Source organism: Poromitra crassiceps, assembly GCF_964638095.1.
Source record: "Poromitra crassiceps genome assembly, chromosome: 16".
Taxonomy (NCBI): domain Eukaryota; kingdom Metazoa; phylum Chordata; class Actinopteri; order Beryciformes; family Melamphaidae; genus Poromitra; species Poromitra crassiceps.
In genome coordinates this window covers 27,762,807-27,779,212 of record NC_139645.1, presented here as the reverse complement: position 1 = coordinate 27,779,212, position 16,406 = coordinate 27,762,807, and the positions used below count along the sequence as shown (strand labels likewise).

General features: G+C 44.2%; 1 protein-coding gene across 1 annotated transcript in view; it reads right to left on the bottom strand.

Annotated features, from left to right (window-relative positions):
- Positions 1-14,830, bottom strand: part of neto2a (neuropilin (NRP) and tolloid (TLL)-like 2a) — a gene marked incomplete at both ends in the record, with an annotated part of 33,859 nt that extends 19,029 nt beyond the window's left edge. The window contains 5 exons of the mRNA XM_083653225.1: positions 2,545-2,672; positions 5,048-5,095; positions 6,713-6,961; positions 13,491-13,634; positions 14,752-14,830. Of these exons, the coding sequence (XP_083509351.1) occupies positions 2,545-2,672; positions 5,048-5,095; positions 6,713-6,961; positions 13,491-13,634; positions 14,752-14,830 (648 nt within the window). The remainder of the gene's footprint in view (positions 1-2,544; positions 2,673-5,047; positions 5,096-6,712; positions 6,962-13,490; positions 13,635-14,751) is intronic.
- Between the last annotated feature and the right edge of the window lie 1,576 nt (positions 14,831-16,406).

The following is a 16,406-nucleotide window of genomic DNA, read 5'->3' as shown; positions in this document are numbered from 1 at the left end:
TATCCATTTTCGCATGTTTTTTTTTTTTTTTTATATCATATATTAACACGTTCACTGCCATTGACGAGATATCTCGGCTTACAGAATCCAACGGTTCACTGCCAATGACGAGATATCTTGGCTTAAATTTTTTTTTTTTTTTTTTGACGGTGGGACGTGGATCAACGCTCCCCACGTCTCCTATAAAAAATATTGAAGCCAGCGAACGTGTACAACCCATTCCACGGACCCACTAAGTGGCGACAGTGCTCTCCCAGACTAGAGGAAGGCAAGCAAAAAGCAGTTTGAGGAAGCCATTCTCATGAAAATGGATTGGCGAAAACGCTTTCGTTTTCGCGCTGATTGCTGGCGGTGCGGGATTGCAAATTTGCATAATAGATTACGGGTGGAACACACTTTGAAACACGCAGCATAAATAAGACCAGAATCGCAAAAGCTTCATCAAAGCTCTCAACCGAAATCACAAGAAACGAGCGAGCCCATATCCAGACTTGCCGAGCGGCCGCCAGCAGACAGGCAGCAGCAGCAGAAGCAGTGAGCCTGGTGACACGAGGTTACAGCAGCAGCAGCAACGAGCTTGTGACACGCCCACTGCAGCCAAGAAGAACACACACGGAGGGAGGAGTTTGAAGCAGAGGGGTGTTTCCTGCTGTTATGGAGGAAATTACTGTTCAAAACTATTGTTTAGATGTCTGATGTCTTACTGATGCCAAAAATGAATGGTTAAAGTGACTGTTCTATCGAATTTCACAAAAAGCCGTTTATCTCAGAATAATTTTCCAGACGCTGAAACCATGCTGTATTCAACTGCTAATGCTTACATAACTACTAACGCTACAAACTAACTCTTTTAGACAGAGAAAGCACACATTCTATTAGTTATTTTGAGATATTGTGTGTTCACAAAATCTTAGCAGAAAAGAATCCTCGGGTCTTGAAAGATGAGCCAGAATCCTCAAAAAAACCCTCTGGCAGAACCTACCTACAGTAAAAAAAAAAACGGCTGGCAGTGAATGTGTTAAATAAATCAGGCTATGAATGATACAGTATATGAACAAAACCCCTTGTTACAACCTTTACAATTTCAGAAAACTTGTAAGACAATTTTTTTCTTCTTCATGTAAGTAATCAACTGGGGGAGTTTCATGGTGATATCTTTTTAGGGTTACATGTGTCTTGTGTATTCTGCTGTTTGTTGCATATGGTGACTTATTATGTGGTATAAAGTATAGTATAGTATAAAGTATAATTGAATTGAATTGAATGTTCTGTCTGAATTGAGGCGTCTCCCCAAGTACCACCAAGTGGCTATTTGTCTTAGTTTCCATGGTTGTGTCTGTCCTCCATGCCGACGCTGGCTCAGACAAGCTGACTAAATTACTACAATCGTCTCAGATGAAGGACGCGAGATGTTCTTATTGTCATGGCAACAATGTCGTAGTCTAAACTTCAATAGGACGAAGGCACACGCAATGATGTGCAGACTCGAGGCCTCTGTCCGGGTGATGAGCATTGCTGTAAGTGGCACGTAGTAGGTCGCATACCTCAGGATCTGATCTGAAGTGGGCCTGATCAGAATCATACCTCAGGATCTGATCTGAAGTGGGCCCGATCAGAATCATACCTCAGGATCTGATCTGAAGTGGGCCTGATCAGAATCAAAGAGATATGACACCATGCGGCTTGGATTTCTGCTCTGTACACTCATTAGAAAACAGCTATAATTCTGAACTGGCACGGCCTGTGATGTACTGTGGGATAGGCATAGACCAGAGGGTTCAAAATCTGGGACTGTGGGCCTCCCCTCAGAGCTTGGGAAAAATGTGTCTCCCCTAGTTTACTTGCTTAGTTTCGCTAGATTATTGGATGCTTCTGGGATCATGATTATGCTATTTGATAGATTTTTAACAATTGAGCCAAGATAGCCTGATATGAAGTTGTCTGACATACCTCAGACTACACCAAATACATGCAAAAAAGATCTGTCTGAAGGCATTCATTTGTTTCAGAAGGAGGTAAAAACACAAGAATTCTCCAAAACTACTGAATCTCTGAACTACTGTATCTCTTTAACCAAATCATACACATTTAGACTATTCTATGTGATTTGATCATTTCTGATAACTAATGTAATATTTATAAATATATAAATCCATATACATGCATATATAAATATATGGATGCGAAGAGCCACAGCTCAGTCTGCTGTTGGTCCATGATCAGCAAGCTGTGTGATCACTCACACCCCAACACATGTCTTTTTATCATCTCTTTTACTCTCAATGGGACCATCATTTCCAAAGTGAACATCATGCTGACTTGAAACTGTAAGACTAGAAACTGGCGACTGAGACCATGAACTCATTAGCAAAGCCTTTACTGAGGCGATAAATCAAGGGAGAATTACAGCCATTTTCCCATTCACTTCCATGTAACCAAACTTATTTTGCAGCCAGTTGTGTCGCCCCCTGCAGACCATTTGAAATAATGCAGGTTTAAGTTACTTCCGCAATGGTAGGTCCGGTGTACTGACGGTGTACTGACCTTGGACTGTGGAGGAGCCTTGATAGTCCAGATACAGTCGAGAGCATCACCAGGCTTCACCTTCTCCTCCTCCTCCACCTGGCTGGAGCGGATAATCCCGTCCCATCCCCCGATCACAAACTGACAGTCTGAGGAGAGACAAACTGACAGTCAACTGACAGTCTGAGGAGAGACACACTGACAGTCAACTGACAGTCTGAGGAGAGCCTAACTGACAGTCAACTGACAGTCTGAGGAGAGACAAACTGCCAGTCAACTGCCAGTCTGAGGAGAGACTAACTGACAGTCAGCTGACAGTCTGAGGAGAGACAAACTGCCAGTCAACTGACAGTCTGAGGAGAGACTAACTGACAGTCAGCTGACAGTCTGAGGAGATACTAACTGACAGTCAACTGACAGTCTGAGGCGAGAGAGCCTAACTGACAGTCAACTGACAGTCTGAGGAGATACTAACTGACAGTCAACTGACAGTCTGAGGCGAGAGAGCCTAACTGACAGTCAACTGACAGTCTGAGGAGAGACTAACTGACAGTCAACGGACAGTCTGAGGAGAGACAAACTGACAGTCTGAGGAGAGACTAACTGACAGTCAACTGACAGTCTGAGGAGAGCCTAACTGACAGTCAACTGACAGTCTGAGGAGAGCCTAACTGACAGTCAACTGACAGTCTGAGGAGAGACAAACTGTCAGTCAACTGACAGTCTGAGGAGAGACTAACTGACAGTCAGCTGACAGTCTGAGGAGAGACAAACTGCCAGTCAACTGACAGTCTGAGGAGAGACTAACTGACAGTCAGCTGACAGTCTGAGGAGATACTAACTGACAGTCAACTGACAGTCTGAGGCGAGAGAGCCTAACTGACAGTCAACTGACAGTCTGAGGAGATACTAACTGACAGTCAACTGACAGTCTGAGGCGAGAGAGCCTAACTGACAGTCAACTGACAGTCTGAGGAGAGACTAACTGACAGTCAACGGACAGTCTGAGGAGAGACATCTGACAGTCTGAGGAGAGACTAACTGACAGTCAGCTGACAGTCTGAGGAGAGCCTAACTAACAGTCAACTGACAGTCTGAGGAGAGACAAACTAACAGTCAACTGACAGTCTGACTGAGGAGAGACTAACTGACAGTCAACTGACAGTCTGACTGAGGAGAGACTAACTGACAGTCAATGACAGTCTGAGGAGAGACACACTGACAGTTAACTGACAGTCTGAGGAGATACTAACCGACAGTCAACTGACAGTCTGAGGAGATACTAACTGACAGTCAACTGACAGTCTGAGGAGATACTAACTGACAGTCAACTGACAGTCTGAGGAGAGACACACTGACAGTCAACTGACAGTCTGACGAGATACTAACTGACAGTCAACTGACAGTCTGAGGCGAGAGAGCCTAACTGACAGTCAACTGACAGTCTGAGGAGAGCCTAACTGACAGTCAACTGACAGTCTGAGGCGAGAGAGCCTAACTGACAGTCAACTGACAGTCTGAGGAAAGACTAACTGACAGTCAACTGACAATTTTCCCATTGACTTCTATACAATGGGACCTCTTTTTGCATGGTGTGTACATGTTGTGTACATGTTGTGTACATGTTGTCATGTACACAACATTTAGCAAAACCGCTTTTTTGAACCAGGCTGTAAGCATGCTTATTTCTGCGGTAAAGTTGGGCATTGGAGCCAACCTCAAGTGGCCATTCGAGGAACCGCACGCAGTTCTTGCCACTTCTGTGTTGGCCTCATTCTTCCAAGATGAAGGTTGCCGCTTGATGAGGACAAGTGGAGTGAGAGAGAGAGAGAGAGAGAGAGATAGAGAGAGAGATAGAGAGAGAGAGAGAGAGAGAGAGAGAGAGTGAGATAGAGAGAGAGATAGAGAGAGAGAGAGAGAGTGAGATAGAGAGAGAGAGAGAGAGAGAGTGAGATAGAGAGAGAGAGAGACAGAGAGAGAGAGAGAGTGAGATAGAGAGAGAGAGATAGAGAGAGAGATAGAGAGAGAGAGATAGAGAGAGAGAGATAGAGAGAGAGAGAGAGAGAGAGAGAGAGAGATAGAGAGATAGAGAGATAGAGAGAGAGAGAGAGTGAGATAGAGAGAGAGAGAGAGAGAGAGAGAGAGAGAGAGGGACGGATGAGGGCTTTTAGCTGAAGAACGAAAGGATTTGACGGGGAATAGAAGTCAGGATTAACACAGAGGACAAAAGGAAGACTGATGAACAAAGACAGAAAGATAGACAGGAAAGAGCCCGATCAAAGAGGAAGTGGTGCGTTCATGCACGCGTTCTTTTGCGTTTCTTTTCTTCGGCGGGTACGCGTGCGCCCGCGCGTGTCCGTCCATCAGCGTTACGTGCGAGCGTGTGTGCATGTCAAGGTGCGTTAGCGTACTTAGCATTCACCTCAGAGTAAGCTATAGCCTCCGCTAAGCTCCAGAGCGCAGAGGGGCTCTTGAAATGGGATGGGAGACACAAACCGGTGACATACTGTATTGAAGAGCTTACCTGGGATGGGGTTTAGCAGTCCGCCCACGTGCAGATGGAAATCTGGGTCTGAAATGATAAGATTGGGGAGGCACATTACTCTCAATCCACACAGCAGAAATAGGTACGCACAGAACACAAGATAAGATTCCATGAGGGCCAGCCAGATAAAGAAGAAAGGGCTCTGTTTGGAGCTAATATCTGTGGCCGGATGGGAGATGCTGATTTCCCCGGGCCTTTTCCGTCTAGGATTGCAGAGGCTCTGATGTGGAGCGTGTGTCGGTGAAGTAAAGACGCCTGAGATGTTTGAGAACCTGGAGAACTCAATGGCTCTCTAGTAAAGACGTCTGAGATGTTTGAGAACCTGGAGAACTCAATGGCTCTCTAGTGAAGACGTCTGAGATGTTTGAGAACCTGGAGAACTCAATGGCTCTCTAGTAAAGACGCCTGAGATGTTTGAGAACCTGGAGAACTCAATGGCTCTCTAGTAAAGACGTCTGAGATGTTTGAGAACCTGGAGAACTCAATGGCTCTCTAGTGAAGACGTCTGAGATGTTTGAGAACCTGGAGAACTCAATGGCTCTCTAGTAAAGACGTCTGAGATGTTTGAGAACCTGGAGAACTCAATGGCTCTCTAGTGAAGACATCTGAGATGTTTGAGAACCTGGAGAACTCAATGGCTCTCTAGTAAAGACATCTGAGATGTTTGAGAACCTGGAGAACTCAATGGCTCTCTAGTAAAGACGCCTGAGATGTTTGAGAACCTGGAGAACTCAATGGCTCTCTGGCCCATGTCCAGCCGGCCAGCCCATATTCAGGCAGACTTTCATAAGGGAGAGAATACGATCGTGACGAGAAGATCAAGTCAAACTTCTGCTTTACGGTTTAGGTGTGACTATTAAATGGGTTCAGACACACACCTTAGCCATGATGAGCCTTGAAGTCTACGTAGCTGAAAAGCACACACAAGATAGCAAGATCATCCGCCGTCTGCTAATTTGTGTCCAGCAGTGAAGACATTGTGATTCGGTCTATAGAAGGTCACCTGCTGTGGCCAAAGACATTACATTACATTACATTACATTACGTCATTTGGCAGACGCTTTTATCCAAAGCGACTTACAATAACACATTTTTGTCAGCAATAGAGCAATCTACTATGGAGCACAGTCTGTGATAACTACAACTTCTGAAGGAACAGTGGTACAAGTTTAGGTTAGTGGTACAAGTTAAGGTTAGTTTTTTTAGTTTTTTTTTGCCAGACCTAAGAAATCATAAATGTATGTATCTCTCGCTTCCCGAGCACCTGAGACCAGTGGTTCTCAATTTTGTTCACATGAGGGACCCCTAAACTGACAAAGATTAGACCACGGACCCCCATTTGATAGGATTTTGTCCCACGGTCCCCCATATGATAATAAGATAAGATTGATGCTTTTAGATGTTTTATTACAGAAGGTTTATAAAAGCCATGACGAAAATAGTCATTGTGTTACTTATGAATGGAATTATAGTGAAAATAAATGACCCCCCTTTTGGCTGGGGACTCCCTGGAACCCCCTCAAGGTCCCCTGGGGGTCCCCGGACCCCCATTTGAGAACCACTGCCTGAGACTCTATTCTTGCCCTGAGCTGGTCGTCTGGTATTACAGCCACTGTACAGGTGTAGCTCAGGTGTTTGTTCTACCTGCGATAAAGGTGTACTTGATGCGGAAGCCCAGGCCTTCCAACTCCTCGTCGCTGGTGAACTTGATCCACATGAAGCGTCCGGTGGAGGTGACCAGGCCCGGGTTCTTGCCCCCGCAGAAGCGATCGATGAGCGGCGAGAAGCCGAACGGTCCGTCACGGATCTCGATGTGGTCAAAGCGGCACTCGAACGACGGCTCGATGTAGTAGTTCTTGTCGAACGACAGCTGGATCCTCTGTCTGGGGAGAGCTTTGAGGGCAGACGTGAGAGAGAGAGAGGAGAGATGGAGAAGGGGGAAGATGTGTGGTCAATGTTGGGCAGAGATGAGAAAAGTAAACACATTCTTTACTTAAGTAGAAGTACTTGTGTGAAAAAATAAGTACTGATTCAAAAGTACAGGCTCTGAAATGTAATAAAGTATCAATGCAAAAAGTATTTCTATCAGGTGTTTCTGTGCAAAGCTAACTGAAACTCACATCATATTAATATAATTTGAAGACTATTAAACTTAGAAGATCCCCTCCAAACATGTTTTAAGATGCATAATAACTAGGGATGCACCGATATATCGGCCGATATCGGTATCAGCCGATATCGGCCTCGTTGACCGCAATCAGCAAAAAAAGACGCCATTCATCGATTGCGGTGGCCAATATCTAGCTATCAGTTATGAGTTATCAGTTATGAGTTATCAGTTATGAGTTATCAGTTATGAGTTATCAGTTATGAGTTGGGTCACATCATTTGTAGTTAGTTAGTTTCATAATGAAAAGAGGTGATCTGTACACCTTTAGAGCTCTCTTTTGAAGGTTTTTCTTCAGCGTGATGTTTCAAGCCACACAGGCTCTTCCTCAGACGCTTAAGGCCATGTTCTCATTACAGGCAAATCCCATTTGCTGCTGAAGTCATTAATCATCATTATCTTGATTGGTTTCCCAAATCTGATTTGGGAGTGTGTCTGCACTGCCACAAATCTGATTTGGGAGTGTGTCTGCACTGCCACAAATCTGATTTGGGAGTGTGTCTGCACTGCCACAAATCTGATTTGGGAGTGTGTCCACTGCCACAAATCAGATTTGGGAGTGTGTCCGCACTGCCACAAATCTGATTTGGGAGTGTGTCTGCACTGCCACAAATCTGATTTGGGAGTGTGTCTGCACTGCCACAAATCTGATTTGGGAGTGTGTCCACTGCCACAAATCTGATTTGGGAGTGTGTCTGCACTGCCACAAATCTGATTTGGGAGTGTGTCTGCACTGCCACAAATCTGATTTGGGAGTGTGTCCACTGCCACAAATCTGATTTGGGAGTGTGTCCACTGCCACAAATCAGATTTGGGAGTGTGTCCACTGCCACAAATCTGATTTGGGAGTGTGTCTGCACTGCCACAAATCTGATTTGGGAGTGTGTCTGCACTGCCACAAATCTGATTTGGGAGTGTGTCCACTGCCACAAATCTGATTTGGGAGTGTGTCCACTGCCACAAATCTGATTTGGGAGTGTGTCCACTGCCACAAATCTGATTTGGGAGTGTGTCCACTGCCACAAATCTGATTTGGGAGTGTGTCTGCACTGCCACAAATCTGATTTGGGAGTGTGTCCACTGCCACAAATCTGATTTGGGAGTGTGTCCACTGCCACAAATCAGATTTGGGAGTGTGTCCACTGCCACAAATCTGATTTGGGAGTGTGTCCGCACTGCCACAAATCAGATTTGGGAGTGTGTCCACACACTGCCACAAATCAGATTTGGGTGATCAGCGTGTCCACACTGAAGTCACATCAGTCGAAAGCAGATTGGAAACTACCTCCATATATGGTTTGGTTTTGGGACAAGTGACACAAATCAGACTTGGAGCGTCCAGAGACTCATAAAACCAATCTGGATAGAATCATTAATAGGTCATTAAAATCAGATTTGGCCTCCTAGTCTGAACATGGCCTTAGCGTCTGTCCTACAGTGTTTTGTGTGTGTGTCGTCAGCCCTCTTACAGCATCACCCAGACACACAGCTCATACTCCACAAGGTCAGGCCAGGCCTGTCTCAGGAGATCACTCACACCATGTAAAGAGGGAGGGTGTGTGTGTGTGTGTGTGTGTGTGTGTGTGTGTGTGTGTGTGTGTGTGTGTGTGTGTGTGTGTCTGTGGTCTGTGTGTGTGTGTGTGTGTGTGTGTGTGTCTGTGTGTGTGTGTGTGTGTGTGTGGGGGTGTCTGTGTGTGTGTGTGTGTGTGTGTGTGTGTGTGTGTGTGTGTGTGTGTGTGTGTGTGTGTGTGTCTGTGTGTGTGTGTGTGTGTGTGTGTGTGTGTGTGTGTGTGTGTGTGTGTTTGTGTGTGTGTGTGGGGGTGTGTGTGTGTGTGGGGGGGGGGGGTGTATCATCTCTGGTATGATGAAGCCAAGCGTGTCTCATTATAGAGGGAAAACAAGTGCAAATTCACCATATCGGCGACCACATATTCGAATTTCCGAAATGTAGGCTGCCCACCCTGCTCTGCCTGCAACCCTGCACTTTGAAATGTGCCCTCAAAATGAGTTCATTCCAGAAAGGTATGTACGGCACAGTCTGTAATGTAAATACAATGAAAGAGACGATTCTCTTGCGTCTTTGTGAACGTGTGTCTCCGTTCTCTTTGTGAACGTGTGTCTCCGTTCTCTTTGTGAAATGTGTGTCTCCATTCTCTTTGTGAAATGTGTGTCTCCATTCTCGTCTTTGAATGTGAGCCCCTTCTGTTCTCCCTGTCTGCTTGAACGAGCAGCTTGTACGCCTGCACTTCCTCCTAGTGTGAACTCCCTGGTGCGTTAAGACTCAATCCCCGTCTCTCTCTCTCTCTCTCTCTCTCTCTCTCTCTCTCTCTCTCTCTCTCTCTCTCTCTCTCTCTCACACACACACACACACACACACATTCATACAGATATGAATGAGGTTGATAAGGGAGAAGCATAGAAAAGGAGTATAATGACACGATGTATTGAGCTGATGAGCAGGCCGGGTGGTGATTGCCGACACAATCAGCAGCACACTGTGATGACAAAGCCATGTGATTAGCAGCACGTACGCCAAGTCAGCATCTCGCTATCTCTATGAGAGACACAATCAAAGGCTCACCACTGAAGCTGGGATATGAATATGACTAATAATAATAACAACAACAATGACAACAACCATAATAATAATAATAATAATAATAATAATAATAATAATAATAATAATAATACTGTAATAATAATACAGTGCACTCCTCTTATATTGATCAGCTTGGGACGGGTCAAATTGATCACTATAAGCAGATGATCATTATAACAGACTTTTTTCTTTTTCTCTATTTCTCATGCAGATTACCATCTAATTGACATTTGTATATGAATTACATGAATGCAGTATATAAAGTAAAGAAATGTAAATCCATACAGTAAGTTAGGCCTCCAGCTGTTTCAAACACAGCGGTCTCACCTAGACAGAGACGCTGCCATCGCTCCACAGACAGACAGACCTGCACTGAGTATCGCTGCTGTATGTCGTTGGCTCATTTTTGGCCGTTTGTAAGTAAAAATAATAATACAATTACTGTAGTTTTAAACATTTTTTCCATTGTTCTCAGGTGGGACAAGGCCCAAAATGATCACTGTATAAGCGGAAGATTGCTCACTATATGTCAATTATTTAAACAGCATGTGTATAGCAATGATTCGGGACCAAGCTTTTTGATCACTATAAGCAGTTGATCACTATAAGTGGATTCCACTATAATAATAATAATAATAATAATAATAATAATAATAATAAAACGCCATTCAAGATGAAAATAACAGGTTCCATTTGTGGCTCCGCAGACACACTGCGACGCACTCCGCACACGAGTTGGCTGCCTGTGCTGGAGTTATCAGCACCATGTCTAGGGGAGAATGACCTTGTCTTGTCAACAGGGGGAGCCCTTGAGCCAAATGTAAAATCTGTCTCTACCACTTTACCACTGCCAGGGCTGCCGGGGACATAAGCCTTCAGGCATTTCCAGCGTTAGGAGGGTTGTTTTTAAAACGTATGACTGAACACATGCCCTAAAGCAGTGCTACTCAACCTTTTCCCTACTCAAGACTCAAGAGACACTTTGACCAAAACACAATCTCTGCACAAAGTCCCTTTCCTCCCATTATTTATTCTCAGATTTGTATTTATTTATTTATTTATTTTAAGTAGGACTTTAAAAAAAGCCACAACTACCCACAAAGCAGCCGCATGTGGCTGTAGAGCCTCGGGTTGAGTATCAGTGCCCTGAAGTGTCATTTGTAACGTATTCCATTGGATTACTCGAGTTAACGTGTTCTACATTGGATTACTTTTGGAATACTGTACTTCAAAACTCTGAATGTGGTTAACACTTAACACTGGCTTACATGGCTGGATGACTGCAAGCCAGAGGCTGATACAGCATGATGCTGTCACTAACTTGACATTTATACTACTGCGCCACAGTCGAAAACCTTTGCCATTTATTTATTTATTTGCCAAAAAGATCCCCCATAATAATCCAAATATTTGTTTTGAACGTGTCAACATGGCACAGTCACAAAGAGCTGTGACAGACCCTACAAAAAAATTGCTTAGAAGTAGACAGTAATATCAGGCGCAGATTTTATTTATTTATTTATTTACTTATTTATTTATTTATTTTATTTTTGTCAAATCCATGGTGGGCCAGAACAAACAGGGGCCGGGCCAAAGTTGACCCGCGGGCCGCACAAATTGGTCAGCCATGCCTCAAAGTGATCTACTTCTAAAGACAGTAACAACCGATATCTCATGTCACATTTTCTTATACATGTAGATCCTATAATGAATAGGGGTGTCACAATATATCGTCCCACGAAATTTCGCGATAGTAAAACGTCACGATATGTATCGTTGAGATGAAATCTCATATCGCAATTTTTTTTTTTTTTTTTTTCAAAAATAGACTAAGAAACGTCTTTGTTTGTTGAAGTTCAATGTGTGGAAAGTAGTTCAGTTGAACAAGTCTCTGAAGAGAGACATGAGAAGTTATACAGGAGAGAAACCATTCAATTCAGTTTCTGGCAAAACTGTTTACTTGACAGGAAAAACTGAAGATGCATAAAAAATAGACTAAGAAAAGTCTTGTTGTTTGAGTTTGAAGAAAAACTGAAGATGCATAATGAGAATTTATACTGCTGAGAAACCTTTTAGTTCAAAGTAAATCTAAGTGACGGTGTAACTCATTCTATTTCAAGATAAGCCTTATCTCCAATCTCATGTTTTTTCTAGTTGTTATTGTAATAACAATTTCCCACAACAGCATGTTTTGTATTTGTGCATTTCAAATAAAATACTACTTTTCCAGTCATATATTGTCATTATTCAAGTTTAAAAAAATATTGTTAAAATCGTATCGTATCGTTATCGTGAACCCAGTATCGTGATACGTATCGTATCGTGAACTGAGTGTATCGTGACACCCCTAATAATGAATGATGCTGCTTTCCGTTCTCTTCCCCTCCAGATGACTGGCGGATGTGATGTGAGTATAGCGGCACACTAAAGCATTGACGTGGACATTTCACATTTGTAATACAGTGATAACACCATCAAAGATCACCTCTGCCTCTTTCATGTCTCAGCCAACAGCCAAGTTATGAATACATACAGTGCTACTCTGATGAGGCCAAAGGTCAGGGGGCGACCCACAATGCACCGCTCTCCATCCTTTTCAAAGGGCTATGTGCAGTTACACTCAGGACGGCCCATTCGCCAAGTGTCAAGAGCGATTGGCTGCCAGCGAGCGGACAGAGAATCAGATAGAGGCTGGCTTATATAAAACAATGTCAGTCAGACTCATCGACATTCACTGAACGAGGCAATCTGCCAAAAGCCTTCAATCCACTCTCCTGATAACAAATACTTCTCTCTCTCTATTCTCTCCCCCCCTCTTCTCTCTCGCACGTCCCTCTCTCTCACTCTCTTCTCCCTTCACCTTCTCTCTTGCACGCCCCTCTCTCTCTCTCTCTCATCTCCCTTCACCTTCTCTCTCGCACTCCCCTCTCTCACTCTCTCTCTCTTCTCCCTTCACCTTCTCTCTCGCACTCCCCTCTCTCTCTCTCTCTCTCTCTCTCTATTCTCTTCCCCCCTCTTCTCTCTCGCACTCCCCTCTCTCTCTCTCTCCTCTCTCTCTCTATTCTCTTCCCCCCTCTTCTCTCTCGCACTACCCTCTCTCTTTTCTCCCTTCACCTTCTCTTTTGCACTCCCCTCTTTCTCTCTCGCACGTCCCTCACTCTCTCTCTTCTCCCTTCACCTTCTCTCTCGCACTCCCCTCTTTCTCTCTCGCACGTCCCTCACTCTCTCTCTTCTCCCTTCACCTTCTCTCTCGCACTCCCCTCTCTCTCTCTCTCTCTCTCTCTCTCTCTTCCCCCTCCACCTTCTCTCACACTCCCTCTCTCTCCTCTCTCTCTCTTTTCTCCCTTCACCTTCTCTCTCGCACGCCCCTCTCTCTCTCTCTCTCTTCACCTTCTCTCTCGCACTCCTCTCTCCTCTCTCTCTCACTCTCTTCTCCCTTCACCTTCTCTCTCTCCCCCCTTCTCTTCTACCCTCCCTCTCTTCTCTTCGTGTTTTTATATGCTTTATCTAAGACTGTTCAAATCTGTTTATTGATTGTGCTTAGCTCGAATTAGCTAGACACAATCTCTGTGAAGTCCTCCGAGACGTGCTTATGAATTAGGGCTATACAAATCAACTTGACGGCGGACGGGGGGGAAGGCGACCTTTGACCTTACCTTCCAGGATGTAAACGCACTCCTTGTTGGGCGGGTAGGTGTTGGGGTAGTTGGGCGACGTGAACACGCCGCCGTTGATGTTGCGGACCCACGTGCCACAGTCGTTCTGGTTGGGGCTCTGGACGCCATGCTCACTGGGGGAATCTGCACACGCAGCGGACAGACGGGTTAGTGAGGTGGGGCGGGGTCAACGAGGAAAGGATTGGATTGATTTTGTCCAGAATTCCACGACTATCATAGAGGCCGTTTACACCTGGAACTAACATGCGTTTTCTGTCATCAGATTGCAATGGGATAGTGCGTGACCACTCGAAAGTACAGGTGTAAACACCCCCGAGACACTAGGGGTGTCAAAAATAATCGATTATAAGATGCATCGCGATGCGGACCTGCACGATTCTGCATCGATTCACAAATGTCAAAAATCGATTATTAAATTATTATTATTATTATTATTTTTTTTATATAATCAAATAAAATATAATGGAAGTACATGCAGTTGTTTATTTTAATTATGGATCATAATACAATGCAATTCTAAATGCACTTTTATTTTAAAAGTAGCCACACAGTGAGAAAAAAGAAAGTGAGAAAAAAAAGTCATGTATTCGGGAAAAAAAGTGATGCATCGATTTAAGATGCATCGAGATGCATCGAGATGCATCGATAATCGTTATCGAATCGAATCGTAGCCCTCTGAATCGTAATCGAATCGAATTGTGAGGCCAGTGAAGATTCACAGCCCTACGAGACACACTGAAGACAGATTTCGATCTGATCGGCCAAACCACCTCCGGAGGTGGTCAGGGATGCATTGTGACCACATGGAACACAAGTGTAAATGCGATGTGTCCTCTCAATCCGCATACAGCAATTGTATGCGGATTGAGGGGACACCCATTTTGGGTGATCAGATTTCAATCTGATCACCCAAAACGCATGCTAACGCCAGGTGTAAATGAAATCAGGATAATGTGGTCACGTACTATCTGATTACAATCTGATCACAGAAAACGCATGTTAGTGCCAGGTGTAAATGGCCTCGTACTGTAGGTAGAGAGATAATAGAGAAACCATGATCACAACAGCCATGCGTCTACATCCTCTAACTGTGTTAAGTGCTTGTACATGGTGAAGTTGAACAATTCAAAGATTTGCTGGGGACCCCCTGGAGCCCCCTGGTGGTCTGCAGACCCCACGTTGAGAACCACTGCTGAACAACAACAACATGAGTAGAAGGCAGAAAAAGCACATGGCCTACCTTTAGGTCTCTGTGCCAGAGCGAAGCCCTCTTCTATCAGACAGAAGAGTATCCAGGCTGCAACAGAGACACCAACCATCACTTACAGAAGGTCACATAGAGAGCCAAAGTGGAACGTCACTTCCTGTTAGAATCGGGAGAGATCGCAGAACATTTCACTCGGACCAAAACGTTATTTTTTTTTTGCAAATTTAAATAAAATATTTTTTTCAATGTTGTTTTTTCGTTTTGGTCTGAGTGAAATGTTCTGTGGTCTCTCTCGCGATCCTAAATATAGCTGAACCGTTTGGTTTGACCAAGTAAAACTATTTTTATAAGCATTTTTACAAAATGTCTATGGGAAAATGAATTGCGGAAGAAAATCTCTGGTACAGTGCTGAAGCAGGAAGTGACGTTCACTTTGCCTCTCTATAGGCTTATGCCCAGCTCCATTATAGTGGGAACTAGGAATATCTCGGTTCAAAGGTCAGGAATGCCCCCTGTGACGTCAGCTGACCTCGGATTCCCTACGCCCGTCGATCTCAGGGGAGCCTCACCTGCCCGACATCAAAATCCAACATGGCAGCTCTGCGCTTCAACAAGTTGTAAATACTGTTTATAAGCACTTCCGTCTTATTTGTGTCTCATTAAATCAGTCGTACACACAGTATAGCCTAATGTCTTAACGTCTATCTGTGTGGACATGTTGCTACATCGTTGTAGAAATGCCGTGAAATGCATTGTTATCAACTCTTATTGCTAACAATGGCTAACCTGGCTAGAGCTAACCCTGGCTGCTTTCCCGTCAACTCGCGGTCAACTCGGGTGTGACGTCACTCAACTGGGACATTCCTAGTTCCCAATACAAAAGGAATGCGACATTAGAAATACATCAGTCTGCGAAAGGAAATGCCAAAAGTAGCCACAGAAGTGTTGGAGATCTGCGGCGGCTTTGATTTTGTGACTGACCTTAGTAGTAAAATATGGGCCAATTAAAAATTATTGCCAGGGGATCTATGAGAAAATTGATAATGATTATTTGTGTCAGCACAGCTGTGTTCCTAACACTGTAATACAGGAGGACATCATTATAATATTGCCAATCCCCAGCACACAAGCTGCCCTCATGAATAATGCATGAAAGGACAATGTAGGAAATGAACTTGAAGGCCACCTGGCCTCTCCCTGTGTAGTGACGGGTTATGAGATTGAGGGACACTGTCTGGTGCTGAATGTAACATTGCTGTGTCATTTAGGCAGATTATACAGACTATATTTATATATTTATTTTATTATATATATTTATATATAGACTACAGATTATATTTATTATACAGACCAATAATATCATCACAACCGGGGAGATTCAACGTTTTCCTCCTCAAGTCAAAGGAGCAACCAGGCTGTAAGCCTTGTTTATTTCTGCTGTAAAGTCGTGCATTTTAACATGAGGGTCTATGGGGAATGACTCGCTTTTGCAGCCGGCCTCAAGTGGCCATTCGAGGAAGTGCAGTTTTTGCCCTCCTGCCTTCACTTTTCAGAACTGGAGGTTGGGGCTTGAGTGGGAGCAGTTGTAGCCTATAGCTCAGTGAGGGGTATGCGTACCCCTAGGACAAGGGTGTCCAAACCTTTTTGAATCATTTTTGAAGTATTTTGTTTACCATCTGAAAACATTA